At 42.0% G+C, this 22,368-nt stretch overlaps 2 protein-coding genes across 3 annotated transcripts; one reads left to right on the top strand and one right to left on the bottom strand.

The window, feature by feature from the left end:
- The first annotated feature begins 115 nt into the window (after positions 1-115).
- Positions 116-14,117, top strand: tbc1d8b (TBC1 domain family member 8B). 2 transcript variants are annotated; one of them, XM_031857331.1, is made up of 21 exons: positions 116-379; positions 2,315-2,425; positions 2,679-2,797; positions 3,108-3,333; positions 3,779-4,019; positions 4,562-4,769; positions 4,861-5,028; positions 5,118-5,279; positions 5,531-5,681; positions 5,871-6,085; positions 6,698-6,815; positions 6,915-7,200; positions 7,295-7,424; positions 7,507-7,605; positions 7,684-7,752; positions 7,870-8,110; positions 8,195-8,260; positions 9,988-10,080; positions 10,254-10,301; positions 10,409-10,506; positions 10,671-14,117. In XM_031857331.1, the coding sequence occupies exons 1-21, from the start codon at positions 253-255 to the stop codon at positions 11,109-11,111; spliced, it is 3,417 nt and encodes a 1,138-aa protein (XP_031713191.1). In that variant the 5' UTR covers positions 116-252; the 3' UTR covers positions 11,112-14,117. The 2 variants fall into 2 exon arrangements, with proteins under 2 accessions (XP_031713191.1, XP_031713192.1); XM_031857332.1 differs by lacking the exon at positions 9,988-10,080.
- A 5,118-nt stretch (positions 14,118-19,235) lies between these two features.
- Positions 19,236-20,306, bottom strand: gja2 (gap junction protein, alpha 2). The gene has a single exon (XM_031857241.1). It carries the CDS (start codon positions 20,304-20,306, stop codon positions 19,236-19,238), a length of 1,071 nt encoding a protein of 356 aa, XP_031713101.1.
- Positions 20,307-22,368: the final 2,062 nt, after the last annotated feature.

Genomic DNA, 22,368 nt, shown 5'->3' with positions numbered 1-22,368 from the left:
AAAAAATGAATCAGTTATTTTGTTTTTTTTCTTTATTTCATTCACAGCTTGTGTCGCGTCCCGGAGAACCGCCTTCTCTTCAGAAACTACAATCCCAGAATGCCTTGCAGCTCTGGCAGCATTTCTTGTCGACGTGGGAAGGGAGAGATTCGGTCAACAAACAAACGTCCACGGGTTTGATGTTGGGCTACGTTACAGATAACTGTGACATGTCAGGTGCATTTGATAAGGTAACTCCATGACAGCTGAAACATGTGGCTCAAACCCGACGAGATGCTGCTGAAAAACGCGTTCAAACTGTGGGTGACGGAAGAGGATAACGAGTACTTCGTACTGCAAAGGAGACGAGGTTACGGAGAAGGTGGAGGCGGTTTGACAGGTAACGTATAGCGGGCGTGTTCTCGCCTCCTCGCATGTGCCGAACAGCTGCTGCGGCATCGCCGGGACACGTTACAACCAGCACGTTATGAACGGGTTAACTCGCTATACGTTTGCATAGCTGACGTGCAGTCTGCCCCGTATAGGGCGGTGCTGCCGTGTAGCCTTATATAGTCTGCAGAAGAATACCCTCGTAGCAACAGGTATGAGCCAGGTGTCAACATTAAGCGAGTCCGTTTCGATACTGGACAGAGGTTAGGTTTACAAGATGAACACATAGGCCGAAAAACTTTGAGCCATTGTTGACAGATTTGCACTCAAGGCAAACTACCAGCTGACAAAAGCAAACAACACGTTGGAGTAGCTATGTTATGACAATATATACAGACTTTACCTCTGAAGGAATATGTAAGCAGTCACATGTTGTTGTTGTGGTTGTTGTTGTTGTGGTTGTGGTGGTGGTGGTGGTGGTGGTGCCCAAGGGGGCAGTTCAGTCAGCTCTCTAAACCCTTTGCATTTGTAATGTCAGGGGCCGCTGCTTCCTGCACAATAAGTGTGTCAGCGACTTTGTAGACACATTGATGCTAAGTTGTTGTTACGATGTAATTTAGGCTACGTCAGCGCTGTGACTGCTGTTTTTACAGGCTACAACTAATGATTGTTTTGTTTTTTTAGGCCTATTGATTCATGTGTCAATCAGTTAAAATCCTAAAGAACAGGCAGGAACTCCTCATATTTTAAAAGCCAAAACAAGTGAATGCTTTTGTATTTTTCCTTGTTAAAAAAACTTAATTAATTATGATATATATATGCCCGATATAACTGGCCAGCAGTATTGTTATAATAGTGCCGACACACTGATCTGATACTTTTAAGTGAGTAGTCCTCGGTAAGGGACAGTCATCGGTTGCACCAATCCATATGGATTATTATAAATTTGATTTGATTTGATATCTTATAAATTATATTTAAGCTGAACTTATACCAGTTTTAGGGAAGAGTGGTGCATTTTCAAAGTAACCAGTTGAACTGAACAAAAAGAATAAATGTGTGAACTCTTAAAAATAGCGTCATTCTCTGTTGAGTGCACTCTCACGTCCTTGGTTCTCCTTTTTTAATGCAGACACAACCTTACTGCATGACAGTCTTTACTGACTTGGATCTTGGACCATTCTCACCTGCCGGTATTAAAGTGGTGCCTATAATACCGCCAATGATTGTAACCTACACTTTCTAACCACATGCCTCTGTGTGACAGCCGCGAGGTAATTAATGGATAGTTAATGATAATGAATGGTGTTCTAGCTGAAGACCAAAGGATCAATGTCTCTTTGTGTGGTGTTTAATGGCAGTGGAGGTTAAATACTACCTGATGGTACAAGGCATGACGCACTTGAATGCCTCTCCAGCACAAGAGCCTTTTATGTGTTTAAGTCTATATGCTCTCCTGTGTGATGCACTGATGAGAACATGAATGATCCTGTTTGAATCCTTTACAGCTCACCAGTAGAAGCATGTGGAGAGCTGGTCCATGTTCAGCAGGCAGGCCGGTATAATGCTGATGCAGCGCATGAGTGTGGTTTCACATCGACCGTGTTAATAATTCATGGAGGGCATGTCTGAGAGAAGTTATAAAGGTATAATGGATTCAGCTAATTTTAGTTGTGCGGCTCTGACGTGGACCATGAGGGGATCTCTCCATTCTACACTCTTAGTGCAACTATTCATCATTATATATATATACAGTTCAACACAGCTGGGATTAATTAACACGCAGTGGTCAAAAAATGAAAAGTTGTTATTTTCGCTCGTATTTTTAATTTTATTTTTATTTCATATATGTCCGATATTTGTCTTTGTGATTCAGCCATGGCACATGGCCTTTGGTCACGTGTGACAGAGGTGGTTAAACATATCAATGTGCTGTATGTTACAGGCCTCCTTGTGGGAACTCTGGATACTGTGTTGGACTCCACGTCCAAAGTTGCTCCCTTCCGCATTCTGCACCACACGCCAGACTCACAAGTGTACTGGTCCATAGCATGTGGTAAAGTCGCTGTATTATTCTGTATGTGTTATTCTGGCAAACGATTAGATTTTTCAAGATTACTAGTTGCCAAATGTCTTTTGATTAATTGCATATTATGTCACATGTGGACATTTTATAAAAACTTCAGCAAAATTCTATCGGAGTCACAATGAAGCCAATATTCCCAAATCCAAGTTAAAGTTAAAAGATTTTACAGTAAAAAAACATTTGATAGATGAGTTTTTGTAATGTTTTGTCTCTTGACTCTCAGGTGTCACCAAAGAGGAAATCTTACAGCACTGGGATTGGCTGCAGCAGAACATCATGAGGACACTCTCTGTGTTTGACTCCAGCGAAGACATCACCAGCTTTGTACAGGGCAAGATTAGAGTAAGAACCTCTGAAAAAAAATCCTTTTTTAAAATGGGGACTCCTCATCCCACACGGCTAATATGTCGACATGTTGATCTCTCAGCAGGGCTGTGATTGTAATGCTATCAAATACTGTATAATGGCCTCTTGATTCCTGTATTACTGTGCTCATCCCTGATTATTTGGAGTAATTTTTCTGGCCACTTAGCGAACACGAAGGTTGTGGGTTAGTCACCAACAGCAACACCCATTGTTGATACGAAGATGATGGTGCATTCTTTTACTGTCACCCTCAGTCCGCAGTAACCTTGGATGTTCAATGTGTTAGGGTCTTATTGCTGAGGAAGGGAAGACGTCCCTGGTGCTGGAGGACGATCCAGAGAAGTTCCGGGAAGCGCTTTTGAGGTTTGAAAAGTGGTTCGAGCTGCCACCGAAGGAGAAGCTGGTCACGTATTACTCCTGCAGCTATTGGAGAGGCAAAGTGCCCTGCCAGGGCTGGCTCTACCTCAGCACTAACTTCATGTGCTTCTACTCATACCTGCTGGGAGCTGAGGGTAAGCTGATTTCTGTTTCATGTATTAACAAAGCCTGTGGCAGCCACTAATGGCCACCAGAGTTGGCTTTTATAGTCTGAAAGAAACACTTTTTGAATATTTATTTTTTCAGGTAATTATAGGTTCCATAATTGTGAAAAAGCCATTTTACTGTAGCAGACCTCATAGTGGAGGTAGACTTGAAAAGCAGTGTGGATAATGGATAACGCTGAATATTAACGAAGCCAAGTGACATTTTAAGAATTATCACAATAATGCTGTGAACATTTTCATTGTTTGGTATCAGTACTTCTTTATAAAGGCACTATAGGGAGTATGTTGTTACTGCAATGCATTTCCTATATATTTTTTATTTTTTAATTATAATTTACCCATTCATTGAAGATCCTTATCCTGGCAGTTGTGAGCCTTAGTCTAATTTCCACTTATTGCGATGCCTCTGCAGTGAAACTGATCATCTCCTGGGATGAGATCTGGAGGCTGGAGAAAACCTCTAACGTTATCCTGACTGAGAGCATTCGCGTCTCGGTCCATGGGGAGGATCACTACTTCTCCATGCTGCTGCACCTCAGTGAAACATTTGTTATCATGGAGCAGCTGGCTGACTACTCCATCAAGCGCCTTTTTGATAAAGAGGCCTTCCAGAGAGAGCCGGCGCTCTCCGACCCCCTGCAAATTACCAAGAGGTAGCCGCCGCCTGCCCGCTGCACTGCACAGCTTCACATGATCCAGTTAGTGCTGGAGTAAACATAAAGTCTGACTTCAGTCAAAAAAGCATTTGTGTTTGTGTTAGCCTGGCTGGAGTGGCAGGTAGACCATACATGACGATACCAGTGTCAGGTATTTTAAAATCAACGTACTGTAGTTTTGACTACATATTCAGGATGTCAATCAGCTAGAACCATGCTTTTTAAATTGAGACATTTTAATTCTAAATGCTGTAATTTAATGATATAACAGGACAATTTAGAAACTGAATGTCAATATACTATAACATACAGTATTATAGTATTATACTGTATATATTGGTAATGATCTAAAGTACTCGTAGACACTGAAGTAGATTAATATTCGAGAGCTCGATATGGAAGGTGATGGTCAAGAGAACAAAAAAGAGGTTATTGTGAGACTTTTGTGTGTTTGAGTCGGGAAGCTGCTAAAAGGTTGTTCTTAGAAAACTTAAATGTGATGTTCTGCTCATTATTTTCTGCTTTACCCCCCCCTACAGAGGCCTAGAAGCTCATGCAAAGAGCGAGCAGTTCCGGACATTTTTCCGGCTTCCCAAAGAGGAAAACCTGTTGGAGGTGCATGAGAGCTTTCTGTGGGTGCCCTTCAGCCATTATAACACACTTGGCAAGATCTGTCTGTCTGAGAACTACCTGTGTTTCGCCAGCCAAGATGGAAGCCAATGTCACGTCATCATTCCGATGCGAGAGGTAATGTGAAACGGGAATGATTGTAAACGATAACGACTCAAAAAGGCACCCGGATGAGTAGCAGGAAACCTAAAACATTGCCCTCTTCCAGGTTATTAATGTAGAGAAGCCAGACTCCGGCAGCAGGGCTCTAACGGTGTGCGTGCGTGGAAAGAGGGCGCTGCGTTTCTCCGAGGTGCGAGGCTACCAGCGGCTCGCCAACTCCATCCGTAGCAGGTGTGGGATTAGTCCCAGCCCCCAGCACTCTGCGTCATCGGAGGTAAAGCTTCTATTGTTTCATTCGTGCCGTTGTACTTCCAGCTAGCGGTGCTTTCTGACATTGAAAAATAATATGTATTTATGTCTAAGGCCATACGAGGCGAGTGCCAGTCGCTCATCAACCACTTTGACGACAACCCAGAGGACGTAACGCTGATGGTGGGACAGAAAGACAGCAGCAAGGCTGTAAGCACCGAGGCCCTCATGACTGTTTTCCACCCCCAGGATGTCGAGAACCTTGACCCCAAAATGGTAAATATCAGAGTTTCAAATGAGACATAACCACCACTCACAGAATCTGACTGGATCAGCTTGATGTCATTGTAATTCACCAGGATCTTCTCATGTTCTGCAGGATGGGGGTGTCTTAGTGGGTGTCTAATCAATTCAGGGGGTGGACATGAATAAAAAATGCCTCTGTTTATAAATACAACCAGGTTTAACAGTGTTGCAGTGCATTGTACAATAACCCTGTTGGTCTGTGCCTCGTGCGCGTTCGGCAGCTTAAAGAAAAGATGAAGGAGCAGTCGTGGAACATCCATTTCTCTGAATATGGACGCGGCACGAGTATGTTCTTCACCAGGAAGACGCGAGACTTGATTGTTCGTGGTGTTCCCGAGGCCTTGAGAGGAGAGCTGTGGATGCTTTTTTCAGGTATTCACACAGCAGACGTTACTCTGGCCATGAAATGTATACCAAGTGATATGCCGGGTCAGTGATTTGTTAGCGAAGTGTTATGTACTGAGTGCTTACTCAACATGAATAATTCAATAAAAACATAGTTGATGTGGGATCTGTGCAGCATCTTGTTTTTTTGGACTGACTGTGGTTCTACCTCTGTAGGGGCTGTTAACGACATGGCCACCCATCCCGGCTATTACACTGATCTGGTTGAGCAGTCTCTGGGAACAAGCACTTTGGCTACAGATGAGATCGAGAGAGACTTGCACCGCTCTCTGCCAGAGCACCCGGCCTTTCAGAGCGACACCGGAATCTCAGCTCTACGCAGAGTCCTCACGGCCTATGCATACAGGAACCCTAAAATTGGCTACTGCCAGGTGCTTTGATTTCTTGTTTTTAACGGGCAGTAAAGCCCTGATGGAAACTGATAACAAACACTCACAAGCTCTTAGAGGCTTTGAGTAAAATGGAGGGACATTAGCCACGTGACTTTATGTAGCCAGAAGTTTATCACAGAACAATATAGATATATGATGAATATGCACACATAAACAGTGTCCAGTCAATTTGCTCACATGATCATTATTCAACTCTTCATTTGTAGTGGTAGTTCATGTGAGGTCATCCTTTTTGTTTTTGCTCTTTGAACAGTGACAGATGAGGTGAAGGTGGTTATAGTACAGACTTTGAACCCTTTCAGTTTTAAACCCGTGTCCTTTACTGCGATTGGTCGTTTCATGACATCGAGGAGTGCAGCAACTCTGAAAAGCAGAGGTGATTTTTAAAAAGGCCAAGTACCGTAGAAAAATGGCCACACCTGATCCAAAACCGTTGAAAACATTTTTTTAAAGGCACCGGTGCTTTGAAAAACGTACCTTTTTTTTGAACATACATTTGTATATTGGCCTCCCGCCCCCCCAGTTACTGGAACCTTATACTTAGAGAGGAAGTAGTCTGTTTTTTTAACAATCCTTTTTTTACCTGTCCAGGCCATGAACATCCTCACCTCCGTCCTTCTGCTCTACGCCAAAGAAGAGGAGGCTTTCTGGCTCTTAGTGGCCGTCTGTGAGAGGATGTTGCCGGATTACTTCAACCGCCGAATTATCGGTGAGAGTGGAAGCGATTGTGATTCTGTCTCTGCTGGTAATTCTAGGACTTCAAGAGTTAAATAGCACTCTGAAATGTTGCCGATGTTGCTTTCCTCAGGTGCTTTGGTGGACCAGGCGGTGTTTGAGGATCTGATTAGAGACCATCTCCCCCAGCTGGTGGATCACATGACAGACCTGAGCTTCTTCTCGTCCGTGTCCTTGTCCTGGTTCCTCACTCTTTTCATCAGCGTCCTCCCCATAGAGAGTGCTGTGAACGTGGTCGACTGTTTTTTCTACGACGGCATAAAAGCCATCTTGCAGCTCGGCCTGGCGGTGCTGGACAACAACATGGGGGCTCTGATCAGCTGCCAGGACGACGCAGAGGCCGTCACCATCCTCAACAAGTTTGTGTGAATGCAAACCAAGCTGGGACCGATGTTTTTAAACATTATTACTGTGTAAAATATTGTCCCTCTTTCTCTGACGATGTGGTTTCAGATTCTTTGACAGTGTGACAAACAAAGACAGCCCCCTGCCTTCCACCGTGAAGCAAGCTTCAGTGGGCAATAACGACAAAGCCTCACACTTCAACGTGGATATCAGCGAACTGATCCGAGAGGCCTACGAGGTACGGTGTGTTTCTCTGTGTTGTATTGTTCAGTGATGGAGGTTTTTGTGGTTGAATTAACTAGTTGTGCTTGGTTTTTTAGAAATATGGAAATATCCGTTCAGAGGAAGTCGAGAGTTCACGGAAAAGAAACAAACTGCACGTGATCCAGACACTGGAGGATACAACCAAACAGAATGTGGTAAGTGGCCGTTGGGTTTACAGTAGTTAGTGCACTTGCATTGTTTCTGCGGTATTAAGGATGAATTCTTTTTTTCAGATTCGGGTGGTGACCCAAGAAGTCAGATTCAGTGCGTCACACCTTGACGGCCTTTATAACTTGTTCAAAGTGAGTCAATTACATGCCACAGCATCTTGAGTTTCATAATTCAAAAAATGTCCACAGTCGTATTTTTCTTTTTAAATGGGGAAAAATGGACGTTTTTATTTTGTCTCCTACTTTCAGAGGCAGCATTTCCTGAGCTGCTACTGGACAATGAAGAGTCCCGCTCTGCTCCATCATGACCCCAGCCTGGCCTATTTGGAGCAGTATCAGTTGGGTTTCCAACAGTTCAGCGTGCTCTTCTCTCTGCTGGCGCCCTGGGCTTTCTGCAACGCCAAGAGCACCCTCTCCCTCTGGGTCTTCCGCCTGATAGACGAGAACCAGGACGGCCTCGTCAACTTTAAAGAGTTCTGCTTTGCCCTCGGTGAGTTCACTCGCTCTCTGCTCTCCGCTAATGCGGCCGTTACCCTTTAGCATCTGCTATAATTTCTAATTGCTCCTCCCGCAGATACTTTGTACAGTGGATCGTTCACAAATAAGCTGAAATTCCTCTTCAAGCTGCACCTGCCACCAGGTGAGTGAAGAACAATGGTAGCGTTAAATCTCAATGACATAATAAACAGATTAATAGTTCTCTGTCTATTGTAAACTACAAGATAGATGTGTGTTAGTGCACCTTCAGCTTCAACCTCCGACCCAGACTGGATCCTTTATCGTTCTCCAGACTCTGCATAACATGACAGCAATAGCATGACAGCAATAACATGACGGCTGCCGACAGAAGCAGCCTAAAGTAAATCACAAGGTCAGATAGGCATCAGTCTTTGTGCTACAGGGCCGGGATATGTAGGATTTGTCCATAACTCAGTATTTGATGAGTGCGCTCATTGCCTCGGGGTAGACACTGTCCTTGGATGTGTGACTTCTGACTGCGTGATGTGGCAGTGTGGGCTTGAAGGCATGAAGCAAGAATAGCCCGTATTGGGTGAAAGAAGGTTTGCCATGGCAACGATTGGTGCCGAGGTGCTGTAAGGGCATTTTGCAGCGGTCTAGTTCCTCCACAAAGAGGGTCTGTGATGAGGATGAAGTGCTCAAATTACAAGTGACAGCTTTAGCAGCAGACGGAGCTCTGAGTCACCGTCTGTGATGTGCCAGGCCTGTGAACGTCAAGCAGCAGAGCTTGTTCTGTGTCATGGGGAGAGCGTACATTGCTTCAGCACCAAGGACAGATCCCCAGTACTGAACTCCTCCGGTCTTTAATCAGTGCGAGTGCTCCAAACGCTGTCTGACAGCACCGCTGTGACGTCACTTTACCTGCACAGTGATGTTTCCGAGCACAGTAGTGTGAGGCTGATGTTTCAGTACGTTTAACAAAGTGGACCGTTTGTTGTTTTGCTTCCTGTGTAGAAGTAAACGAGTTATGTCGGCCCAAATCAACATATTAAGACAAACGACGCCACGTGCTCAGTGTTTCGTTTGCTATGATGCAAAAAGGCGCCGTCATCACCGCTTTTGACGTCGCGCTGCGATGCTTTGTGGGTTTTTTTGTGGACTTTTGGAAAGTGTACAGAGAGAGAGAGAGAGAGAGAGAGAGAGAGAGCTGGAAAAGTAAACCACGGGGACCTCAAACACTTGCCGATTTCACAGTGGGACAGCCCTGGGCCCTGGAACCGGGCCAAACGCATCATTGATTGAGGAAATTAAATCATGTGCTCTGTAGTCTGTACGGTTTTTAGTCCAAACACGTACAAGTACAGCAGCTTTAATCAGAGAGCAGGGGCTACACAGTGTCATCCTCTGTGTTGTAAGGACAACACAATGCCTTGTCGTACCTTAACTTCTCGCCACCGATAGAGTGCGAAACATGTTAACATCAGGAGTGCCCTTGCTATTAAGAGTTGTACAATTGTGGAGCATGAACATGATAACACATGGCAACTATTAAGCTGTATCTTGTGTTAGGAAAGGTTTACCACAATGATTAAGATTACTTCCGGGTTGGAGCAGAGAAGTATAGCACATCTCATTCAGCATGACCTCAGACTTTGTAAGATTCACAAAGATGCAAATCTATTTTAGAGTTCTCAGACGGGGCTGCGTCACACTGTGTGTAATAAACTGGTAACTCAGCATGTATGAATATCTATGTTTTCTCTCACAAATGTCATCTACATTGCTGATGTGGATCCTCAGTCTTCATCTTCCACCAAGTCAAATTCCTTGTATGTGTAACGTACTTGGCAATAAACGGTTCTGATTCTGATCTTTCCTCTCAGTGCTCTCACAGTCGCTATCTTCTAGCTTTTACAGGTAGTCCTTTGCACTTAAAGGAAGAAAGAATCCAGCACTTTATTCCAGTGACTGAAGACTCTTCTCACTTGAGTAGACTCACTGGTTAGCCTCTTTACTCCTTCTTTTCCTTGTAAAACTCAAATTGCACCTTTACCCTTCCCTCCTAAATACTGTCATGATTCTGTCTTAATGCTTGCCTGATTTCCTTAAATTGAATGATTGTTGTTGAAGCATTTCGCTGTGCTATTTGTTCACATGCTGCTTCTATATTTCAGCATTTGATCTACCAGAGGACGGCGTGATAAAGAAAAGCCCTGAAAGAGGTAGTATTTCAACAAATCCAATCTATCACAAACACTCCATGGCTATAACAAAAAACAACTGCGCATGTCATGTGTGATAGTTTACAGTTTGTGTGTGGAATTGACAGGGAGAGGAAAAGTGGACCTACAGGCCTACCTGAAACAATGGCAAAATGAAATACTTAAGAAAGAGGAAACCATTAAAGACCTACCCCGAATTAATCAGGTAATTTAATCCATGTTGTGTTTCTTGACTGAAGTGATATTTTCTTCCTGAAGATAACATTTTCACAAAAAAATTATATGATACGTCAGATTATCTGATGAAGCACAAAATGTGTATATATATATATATATATATATATATATCTTTTTTTTTTTTAATCTCAGACTCAGTTCATCCAGTTCTCCAAGACACTGTACAACATCTTTCACGGCGATCCAGAGGAGGAGTCTCTGTACCGAGCCGTGGCTCACGTGACCAGTCTTCTCCTGAGGATGGAGGAGGTCGGGCGGAGGCTGCAGGAGCCGAGCAGCCCGTCCGAGTCCGCAAATCCTGCCAACGCCACCGCCGCCGCTGAGGAAGAGGAGGAGCCTACGACGGAAGAAGCTTCGACCACCCCGGAGAGCTCCGACACCTCCAGCTCCCGCTACAGTCGGGATGCGGGGACCGACCTCACGGAGATGGAGTGGTCCTTTTCGTTCGAGCAGGTCCTCGCTTCTCTGCTCAACGAGCCGACCATCGTGAGCTTCTTCGAAAGGCCTGTCGATGTTCAGACTAAGCTGGGACAAGCTAGGGTTGCCCAGCTGAAGCTAAATGCGAATAAGTGAAAGGATACACAAGTGAATTGATACTTAGCTTCTGATTCAAACCCTAAAGTCACCATGAATTTCCGTTCTCCGCTTGGAAAGGACAGCAGGGGTTTTTTGGCGGGGCAGACGGTGGTATCATTAATGAAGAGGAGACATCAGATTTCAATAATCTGGGCTCTGTGTGTGTGTTGGCTTCATGCAATGATAGCTTATGAAACAACTAAGGCACACAATCTGAAAGCCACTGTAAACACTGTTGTTGCAGTCCACTGACCGACACCGTCGCTGCATTTTCATGTTAGGCCTCATTGCAGACTGTCGTTCCTTAAATCTGATTATGCATTTTCAAGCTCTGTGATGAAATTCATCCTCTCATGTAGCCTCAGAATATATGTTTCCCCTATGCGCCATGGAGCATCTACAGTATAGCTTTGCATTTTGTAAGGGACATTCAGTACTGTTCCCTGTATTTAGAAACGTGACAGCAGATTCAGTCCCGCCCTCTCTCTGATGTCATGATGCTGAAGTTCAAACGATTCTCCCTCTGGATATCGTGATGTGTTTTCTGCTGAAGATAACTAGTCGCTGCTGTCGTAAAACAAACTAGTGTGTCCTGTGACTTAACGTGTCTCCTGTTCTTAGGCAGCATTAATGTTGTTCTGTAAATGTCAACTTATTGTGAGAAACAACAGCTTTCCAGTTGAAGAGGCACAGAATAAACAGTAGTACCGTGAGCAAGGAAAGCCATACGGATTATCTCAATGTCAGATGCATTTTATTCACTGCATAAAAGATTCAATCATGGTATTATACATTTGCAATAATACACAAGAGAGGATGCTGTACTGCCACACTCGACTGTCTCGTTCCTCTAACGGCAGCAACGACATCATAGCATGACTTTAAGCACGTCATACTGCAAACAATGGTCAGTAAAGGTAAAATACTCTGAGTGCTGCTGCTGCAGGGAAACCTCCTGCATCGGCCTCTGAAAATGTGCCGTGTGTTGGCTTCAGAGTGCTATTGGTTGATGTACTTGTGTGTGCTTATGTGCCTCTTAACGTATATGTAGAATGTTATGCTCTAGTATAAGTGCAGCATTTTGTACATAGAGATCACTTCAATAGTATTTATGAGGCGTGTAAGATATGAGCTCGTAGACTGTTGTGGACACAACTTAAACCTTTTTGAAGGACATTTTATTTTATCAAATCTCAGGGTGCAATTTGTGTTAAATAAAAGGGAGAAAAGGGATATTTTTTGGATCTGGGATATATAAAGTATATAACGGAGTTGGCTTACAAATATCTAACGTTAAAATATATAGAGCATGAGTAGCATAGTTACATTGCTCGCCACATTATGCTAACTTAACATTATGCTAACTTTCAATGAACAGCAACTATAACTGCTCGCTGCAGAAAGCCAGATGTGATTTACAGTATTTGAGTTTTTTTCCTTTTTCGTCTGTGCATTTTCTGCTTCTCTGTTTTTTTTTTTTGGCTTCTGTCTCAGTGAATCATCCGCACAATTGTTTGAGATTCACACGTTCTAGATAAGCCTGTATCTCGGCCAGATCTTCTAGGCGTCTGATTCCAAAAAGCTTGTGACAGCTTCGGCTGCAGCTTCTCTCGGGGCCAAACTCTGAGCTTTATCTCTGCTTGTTTTTAGAAGCTCTTTAAGTGCAAGTGCAATTCTCTGTCCTTTTAGTTTTTTATTATTTTGCCATTTGCCAGTAACGTTTTTTTTGTTTTTTTTTCCAATTAAGATATAAGGACCAATCTGAAATGTACTTCATTGTGTAATTATTGGGTTAATTGATTGTTAACGTGAGTTGTACATACTTTTTGAAAACTCAGTGGAACTGAAAAGACACATCTGTTGGTGTTTACATGACTAATGTAAAAAATGAATATCAAAAATACGCCCTATCATCTTTGATGTCATGTCACTGCTCTACTCCAAAGCTCAGTCAGTGACATCCGTCCAGTGCATTAAGCCATAATGAAACCGCAGAGTTTCAAAGCAGCATGGCTATCTATTTAAACAATGTTCTCCGACCATGGTCTGGCTATTTCAGTACGACTTTTCTCCGAACTTCAAGAAATGATTATAAAATGCAGATTAAAACATCTAAGCAAAGACTGCGTTTTTAGTCTTTCTGCGATAGTTCTGAGCTTTTCATTTCAGTTAATTGCTCAGTTTATGATTATGTGATATCTTAAAGATTAAAAATTAAACAAAAGTTTAATTTCATTTGTTGGTCTTTATGGAAGAAATGTTGTACAGTGGTTAAGACATAACACATCTTAAGATGCTCAGTCATTTCTTAATTGTGGTTCTTTAGGCAAAACTTTTGGAAAATGTAACTTTTTTTTGCCCAAAATAGATTGTGCTTTTCACTTGCTGAGGAAATAAATGACATTTTAGGAACAGAGGAAGGAAAATGTTACGGTTGGAAATCTTTATCCCCGGCATGCTACCAGATCTGCCATTAAGCATCATTTATACAGCAGGCATGGACAATGCTCCAGCTCCTGCATTCGTCTACGATTATTAATCAAGTCCGTATATTTCCAAGTGTAGTCGACTGCTTCTATAGTGTGTAGCTTTTGATTGAGAGCTCGCTTAGCAAAATGTGTGAAGCACAGATATTTTGGTTTATCTTCTTGATTATGCTTTTGATTTTCTCCATTCAAAGGTATCGGAATAAAGAGTGATGATTCTATGAATAATAAGGTTATTTTGTTATCATGTTTTGGTCCTTCTGAGTGTTACCTGGAGCACCTTGGATGTACACACACCAACAGTGATTTGAAATTGAACTCATGACATGTTAATTGGTACTTGTTTATTTGTGTTTTAAGGGTAATAAAATTCTCTCTCTATATATATATATATATAAATATGTATCTAGAATATATATCAATAAGTCATGTATGTTTATATTTGTCAATCTGCATATAATATAGGGAAAGTTATGTAGGATTTTATTGTATAATAAATATAGTCATGGATGAATAAGCAGACTGTTATTGTGGTAAGTCAAAATTCATTTTGAAAACTTAATTTTGAAGACGTCACAACAAAGAAAGGAAGGTGGGTCTGTGTTCAATGCCCTATTTATATCCATGCAATGCAACTAATGTTTAACAATATGTGCAGTATGTTTAGCAGGCCTACTAGAGACATTAAACCTGCAATTTGCTTTTTGGTTTAGATGGTTATTTACCAGCAGTTATGGAGCGAGAATAGTCCTTTGGAATCGTGTTTGTATTCACCTGGTGAATTTAAGTCCAATAATATTCACTCTCCGCTCTGTTTTAAAGGGGAAACATCTTGCTGTCTGACAGCTAAATGCTCGACTGTGTTCACTTGCTCTCTTAGCTGCTAACTGTGTCCGTCTGTCAACTGCCTGTTGCGGCCAAAAATATTACCAAAGCGTGACCGTGAACCAAATCAGTAAAGTTGTGGGTCGGAGAGCTAAATTATGAGCTGAAACTCTTGTCAACTGATAGAAGGAAGCTTTGACTCAATATATGCTCATAGTTGTAGTGTGAGAGGCTCCAAACTTAACCCACAGGTCTGGAATTTGTCTGCCTCTCTCATAACAGCTGACTACCCAATCACCAACAAACAATAAATACCTACAGTCCCTGGCATGTTTCCTATCCAGATCTGGGCCCACAAAAGCCTTGAAGTTCCGTCTCATATGGTGCCACAACGTACAGTAGAAATTACTGTTTTAATGGAAAATCCTGGCATTAGGCTATATGGTTATAGACAACTTTACGGCCAGTATGTGAGAACTTTGAAAGCTTTTTTAAAAAGTGCTGCGCTTGGTGAGAAAAGCCAATACATAGACTAAACTACACGGATATTACCCGTTCACTTCCTGGCTTTTCCACACCACATGTATGTGAGAGTAGGATGAAAATGCATTGGAAATACTGTTCGAATACCAGGAATTGAACTTCCAACATGCAAATGATTGGTGGAGAAGCATACAGTATATATAGGCCCACAATAAATCTTCATTAACCCTGAAATGTCCCCTCATTAACTTGTCCGAAAGCTTGCACTCTGTCCGTCTGATTTACGAGTAGCAGTGTGACTCAGTGACGGATGGTGTCTGCGTATCACTCGTACTATTCTGGCTCGGAGATTTGGTTGCATATGGTTCAGAGTTCACAACCTTCACCCTGGTCACCTGTTCAGTTTTCATTCTTGTCCTGTCAAGAGAGATTGAGCTGCTCCAGAAGGTTGAGGGTTCTTATCTTGGTTCATAACATTGATGAAAGCCAATGGGGACCTTAAAGGGATAGTTTGGATCTTTTTAAGTGTTTTTGAATGAGGTATTATCTATAGTCAGTGTATTAGCCACATTAGATGGCAGTCGGCACGCCGCCACAGAAGGGCCGACTACTGTAGGTAGTAATACACCGACTATTGACACAACCCAACTTTAAAAGGTCCACACTATCCCTTTAAGCATTTCTCCTAAGTTCTCATAGACAAACTGTCCTTCCTGACCAGACTACCTCCATTTTGGCGTTACACTGTAGTATTTAGAATATTTGACTGAATGAATGAAAACAATTGCGGTTGTTAATCAGCTGCAGGGCAGAGAACAGACGATACACTGCACTATGCACACCGGTCTTTACTTGTCGGTCTACTTATCGGTCTTTACTTGGGCCAAATTGTTGGCAACAACTTGTTATTGTTGCTGATGCAGGGGAAGAAGCGTTTGGCCCCCTACCCCCAATACCACAATGCTCCTGCAAGTGTGCACGAGAGTTATTTATAGCAGCAGTGAGGAAGTCTTTGAAGCAGAGCTCTCACCAGTTCATGTGTTGGCATGTGTTTTGGAAATGGTTCCATCCACACGGCAGACTCAGTCTGTGCATGTTTGCTGCAGCTGCTGGAAACCAAGCAGTTAAAAATAAGGCTAGAAGGGCTGTATTGACACGCTTGGCAAATCTAATCATAGCAGTGATTGCGGTTGACAATTAGACAAATTATCTTACAAATTCGCTTGATAGAATTCTACTGTTTTTTTAAATATTTTCTTTCACCAAACTGATCCATTCAGCACAAGACTTGTTTTTGATTGGCTCCTTCAAATAATGGTCACCAACTCCCAGCCAATAAGGTGAGAGTATGGCATTTAAACAGACATGACAGCAGTTGTCCACAGGATCCAAACCTTTTGCTCAGCATTTATTTGTTATAAAAACCTCATGACAAGGATTATTATAGGGATGTCCTGAGCAAGTGTTCCCCTCATTTCTGTTCCTGATTAGACTCTTTTAATATTGTGTATCTGCCAATACAGAATCTGATCTAATGTAACAAATGAAATGTTGATTTAACATGCATCTGACACATCAAAATAAGAGCTGTAGCCTGCTCTATCTGACACCCCCCTAATTTTTACCTGATTCCAAATTAAATGTGTCAGTAGACGCTACGTCCATAGGAGACTGGACTTAGGAACTAAAGGGTAGCTGGTTTGGAGTGTGGACTGGTAGAGGTGTCAGCGCCGGGCTAGCGAGAAGCATGCCTGATTGTTTGTACATAGAGCTTTGCTACTGACAAACAGAGATTAGGGATAACAGCTTAGCATTGGAGTTTAGCAAATGTGTTTATTTCTGCCAAGAATAAAATAGAACTGTTTGACCAAGATGACCCTTATTTTTAGCATTCGTTCTACTCACAGAACCAATTTTGTATTCTCAATACTGCTTTGGTTTTTGCAAGAGGTTAATTTGTTTTTCTTAATCAATAACATTTCCTTTTTATTGTTTGTTTTTTAGCTACATTCAATATTTATGTATCTTGTAGGTCAAAAACAAAAAAGAGATTAAAATGAGAGAATGAGAAATTAATATTTAGCTGTAGCTACATCTGTAGCTGTGATTTCTAACTATGTGCAAGCATTTTTGTAGTTCATGTGACATTATCTTTTTAAATAAATGCATGGCAGTTGATCTCAAACAAGGGAGTTTTTCAATGTGAACAGGCTCAGTGAATAAATATCAACTCACCTCTTCTAGGTTATAATACAGCAAAAAACGTTATATATTAGTTGACAGGTTGCAGTCAAAGTAAGTAAGTCATTAATACTTTTCATGTCTGATATGTTTAGACCTGACTTGGAGGTAAATGTTTAGATATACTGTATATTTTAATCTATATCCACTTAAATGATTAAAACATTCATAATAAGGTGAAAGTGCAAACACCAAAGTGTGCCGACCAAAACATTTGATGTCCGAAATACTTGAAATCTAGGTGTCACAATTGTGATAAACACTGAAACATCAGTCATCTTATAAGAGGTTTATGTGAATACTAATATAGTCTGCCTCTGAAACTGTGACACTTGTTGAGCTGCAGGATGAATCATACATTTTTATGTCACCAACTTGTCTCCAGCAGTGTGTTTGTTATGGAAACGCTGCATGTTAGAAATACCGCCAGAGAATATCAAAGTATAACGTTTTCATGATAAGTATTCAAGGAATCAATATTATTTTTTGCCTCTCGATGATCACAATACATCTGCTATCCGACTTACAACATCAATATTAACAAAACAATATTTTGCACACCATAAGGCTTGCCAGTAACAGTTGGCAGGTTGCCATTGCAAAACATTTTAGCCATCAGTAGCAACCATTTCTTTACATATCAAAAATAGAGACAGCATACAACATTTATGATGCTACATGATGTGGTGTTTGCTCTCTCAGTCTCTTCAGCCGGATGTGAGAGGGGTACCAGCTGACCAAGCAGAATCAGGACAGATTGGAGGTCATCTCTGAAAGTATAGATGATGGACAACACTTCAATGTTGAAGGGCCAATGGATCTGCAGTGCTGGGAATCAGCACAAAGGTCCAGAAAACCAAAAAAAATAGATGAACAAACAACCCGTGACTTGCGGGATTCATTTTGAGGGATCTGTGAAGAACATGACAACAGCTGCACTGCTGGTATCGATCAGAAAATGAGGTTGGACAATTTAACGGACAACACTTAAGATTCAAATTGTGTAAAGTATCAGATAAAACACAAACTACAAAGGAAACTTGTTTGGTTACTGTAATAAAGCTTTTATTCTTTTACATTTTCATTATGAAGCTGATATACAGTATAACTGCATAGAATCATAACTCAAAATATAAAGTAAATTAAAACGGCTACCATCTTATTCATTTTGGGCAGTCAAAAGCTGGATGTCTGGTTGCCAGCCGGACAACCGTGCGTCAGTTTAATCAAATTACAAAGTCACATATTAACAATTAAATGTGTGTGTATTTCAACATATATATACTTTCCGAATAATCCAAATAAGCATATGGACATTTGTTGCCCATAATTTGGTTTATAAAAGCAAATGTTCAATGGAAAAACAGAAACGGTACAGCAACATGATGATAAAAGCATTTCACTAACATTCCACATATTCCAACTGCAGTAAGAGGTTCATTTTTGTCCAACAAAAGCTTTTTGCTTTGACAGTTTCCGTGCATGTCACAGTTTTAGAGAGTAAGTTGCTTGTAAACAAAACAATTATCAAGTAGTCTGCATCTTTATCCCCCACGGGTATGGAAGTTAAACTATTGAGCAAGTTCAAAACTAATTTGCTCATTACTTAATCTGCAAGTCAACACAGGACGGTTTTTGAGAGCAAACGATGAATTGTGGTCGTAGTTGATAATTTCATACCACAAGAGGAGCTCATTAAATTATGATTTGAATGAGAAGTGTAGCTTCCTTTGCTTATTTTTTTCAAAGTTATATCCATCACACACAAACTCGTGGTGAGAGCAGAATAAAACGCATTCAAGTGTCACAATATTCAACCGTCTTCCAAGTAACATCATGTTACTGAACTATCAGGTTTACTTCTGAAAGAAATTTGACCACAAAGCTATTTGTGGGTACAGTACGTCCTTTTAAAGCCCGATTGTAATGGCCTCTCACATGTTCGACGTTTACAAAGCTGTCCTTGTGCACTCTCAAATCTTGTGGTCACTCAATAGTGTTGGTAGTAATAGTCTTCCATACTCATGCAGACATTTTCACAGACAAACGCATGTTGTTCCTGAGTCTTGGGTAAAAACACCGGTCACTAGATCTTCAGGTCATCCAGCCTGCTCTTGTTACTGCTGTGCTTGCTTGACTGACTGTTTCTGCGCTGATTTTCAATGGGCAACTCAAAGATAGGGCTGGAGATTTTCCTCTCCTTCACATCGTCTCCCTCTGGTTTACCTTTTCTCTCCACGGCCATATTGTCTCTGTTCTGCTTGTGAACCGCTTTGCTGTTGTAGGGGCTGTAGGCAGCGTTAGGCTCTGCCATGCTGTACTTTGAGTCCGCGGGGAAAGGTTCAGGCACCGCAGCATGACCAGCAAAGAAGTTGTAGTTCGGGACATACGGCATGACCGCCTCATTTAGGGCCTTGGGAGCCTCACCTGCAGCCTGCGATCGTCTGTAACGGAGACCCTGGTGGCACTTTGTGAAACCTAAATGGTACATTTCCACCAGGTTGAGCAGCAGGGAGAGGCAGGCCACGGCCAGCATGAACAGGATGAATATCGTCTTCTCAGTGGGTCGAGAGATGTAGCAGTTCACCATATTAGGGCAAGGCCAGCGGTCGCAGGTGTACATTGGCTTGAGCTCGAAACCATACAGGAAGTACTGAGCTACAATAAAGGCCACTTCAAACAGGGTCTTAAAAATAACGTTGAAGACGTAGGTTCGCAACAGTGCGCCTTTCAAGCGCACATGGCCCTGGTTGTCTTTGATTGGGGCCTTCTTGGCTTTGGTTACATGTAACTGCTGGTGCTTTTCATTGTGGATGGCAAGTTCCTTCTCTCTCTGTTCCTCCTTTTCCTCCATGCGGACCAGATGAAGGATGTGGCCCAGATAAATAAGAGTTGGCGTTGAGACAAAGATGATCTGCAACACCCAGAAGCGGATATGAGAAATGGGGAAGGTTTTGTCGTAGCAGACGTTCTGACAACCGGGCTGCTTGGTGTCACACGTGAAGCCGGACTGCTCGTCGCCCCACACCTTCTCAGCGGCGGATCCCAGCACCAGGATGCGGAAGATGAACAACACTGTCAGCCAGACCTTGCCCACAACGGTGGAGTGTTCCTGGGCACTCTCCAGCAGCTTCCCCAACAAGTTCCAGTCCCCCATACTGGCTCACAAATGTAGACTCAATTTATCGAAAAAACCAGGAGAGATATCTGTAAGGAGAGGGAGTTAAAAATATTTGACTTGGATCAAATGAACACAGTAATGTGGCAGACTCCGGCCTCGTCATATAAACTTAAAGATTTGGTGCAGTACGTCCTGAAGCTACAAATCAGGCCCCTTGCTTTGACATGGTTTGGCTGTGAAATTGTAGTTGTGAAAGTGGTTTTCTTTCTTTTCTTGTATCATTTATAACTTGAACCTTCCAAATAAATACATATACTAACTACTATATTATGGTAACATAGAGAAATTTAAATCAGCGATAACTGATTTTTTTAGCCACTCTGGGGCAGCGGAAACAAGCTGTGAAGACACACTTTTAAGTTGATGTGGTGATTTAGAGTATTTATTCTAGCAGCTTAAAGAGAATTTCAGAAGTAGGTGTTCACAACAGGATCTAAATAAACCTGACATCAAATACATTGGGCGTTTTTATGCATGCACGAAATCTGTATCACGCACTTAATGTGGGAAACATGACGTAAATCTCAACAGTAATTTAAGCTCACATTCAATCCAATAAGGACATTTAGTTAAAACAGTGAAGTTGCTGTTCGATTTACGCATGGCATTCCATGTTAACCATTATAAATATGGTATTTGTTTTTTCTCTGCAGTTACCCTTCAACCAAAGGCTACTGTACTTCAGATGAGACTTACTGATAGAGACACTGATTTATTATGAATTCACTGCTTGTACTCCCAGAGGTTGTGTCCTATCCAGAGTAGGCTAATAAAAAGGGCAAGGACACAGCTGACTGTGTGCGAGAGAAAGCCCCGGAGCAGGCAGGGGAGACTCCTCGATCTTGTGACACAGTAGCCACCAGTGCTCCCCCGACTCCAGAATTAGGTTTCTAGTTTAGATTTCAGGGGCCTATTGGTTACAACATGGGCAAAAATGTACTTTAAAAATAGTTGTGCTTGTCCCGAGTGATGATAAGTACACATATTGTGAATCGGAACACCTGTTTGAAAAACGTAAAGATTGTCAAGCAGAAATGAAAGGATATTTTAAAGGATCAACACTTTTCATGTTGCAGTAACTGTTGTTAGTGAACTTAATACTGAGTCTGGGTTTCATTCCCAAATTTCTACTCAGATATACAATATAAAAGATACTTTAGATAGGCAAATTAACTTCAGAACTGTAACATATTTTTGGAATATTAAGTTAGACATTAAAAAAGATTAGCTTGGGTATATCTTCATTAAGAAAAACGTACCTTAAAATGTTCATCTCCTACAGCAGATCCAGAGTCAGTTGGTGACTCAGCCTCTTTCGTTCACGGAGAGGTCATGTTCTCCTGAAGAGACTGCATCGCCAAGATAAACTTCTCTCAGATAGTTTTCACTGGAGGTTCTGTGATCCCGCCTGCTGCACTCCTGATCAATGCCCACTGTTCAACAACTAAACCCACCCGGTCATTCCCACTTGTAGGAAAGTATAAAACCCCTTGCTCAAGAGGTGTTTCCGTTCAATGGAGTGGCAGCTGGAGAGTCCAGTGAGGATGCAGGTTAGCCTTACATGTCAGTAGGATCTAAATATAATTCACGGTGATGGGAGTGGCTTTGTTGTCACTCTCACGGTGACCCTTGACAGTGTGGAGGAGCGTCAGACACTGTCGAGCCTTCAGTCAGCACTGCGGTGAGCGTTACTGCTTGTTGAGTGACTGATAAGTTCCATGCGTGGTGGTAATGCATACAGAGACAGAAGACATACAGACTTGACCCTGTTCTTTAGGCTGTGTGACTCATCTGGGAGTTCTTTATTCTTTGTATCAACTTTAAGTTCAGCAGCGTGGTGTTGCTGTGGTGCAAACCACACAACAGTGGTGAAAAATAACAACAAAGTAGTCTACATTTACTCACATACTGGACAGTTATAAGTACTCGTCTTGTATTCTGAGTACTTTCACAACTATTGTTACTTTTTCCGATTCAAATTTTCATCCAGAACACACACACACACACACACACACACACACACACACACACACACACA

This window comes from Anarrhichthys ocellatus, unplaced genomic scaffold (assembly GCF_004355925.1).
Source record: "Anarrhichthys ocellatus isolate YVR2014 unplaced genomic scaffold, GSC_Weel_1.0 scaffold18, whole genome shotgun sequence".
NCBI lineage: Eukaryota > Metazoa > Chordata > Actinopteri > Perciformes > Anarhichadidae > Anarrhichthys > Anarrhichthys ocellatus.
Note: the sequence above shows the minus strand (reverse complement) of the source record. Positions and strands in the feature narration are given on the sequence as shown.

Bases quoted from the DNA above. Each gene is read 5' to 3' on its own strand.
- gja2 (XM_031857241.1), bottom strand. From the start codon at position 20,306: ATGGGGGACTGGAACTTGTTGGGGAAGCTGCTGGAGAGTGCCCAGGAA.
- tbc1d8b (XM_031857331.1), top strand. From the start codon at position 253: ATGTGGCTCAAACCCGACGAGATGCTGCTGAAAAACGCGTTCAAACTG. The intron at 5,280-5,530 runs GTAAATATCAGA...CGCGTTCGGCAG, and splicing joins AGAACCTTGACCCCAAAATG to CTTAAAGAAAAGATGAAGGA. The intron at 10,507-10,670 runs GTAATTTAATCC...TTTTAATCTCAG, and splicing joins ACCTACCCCGAATTAATCAG to ACTCAGTTCATCCAGTTCTC.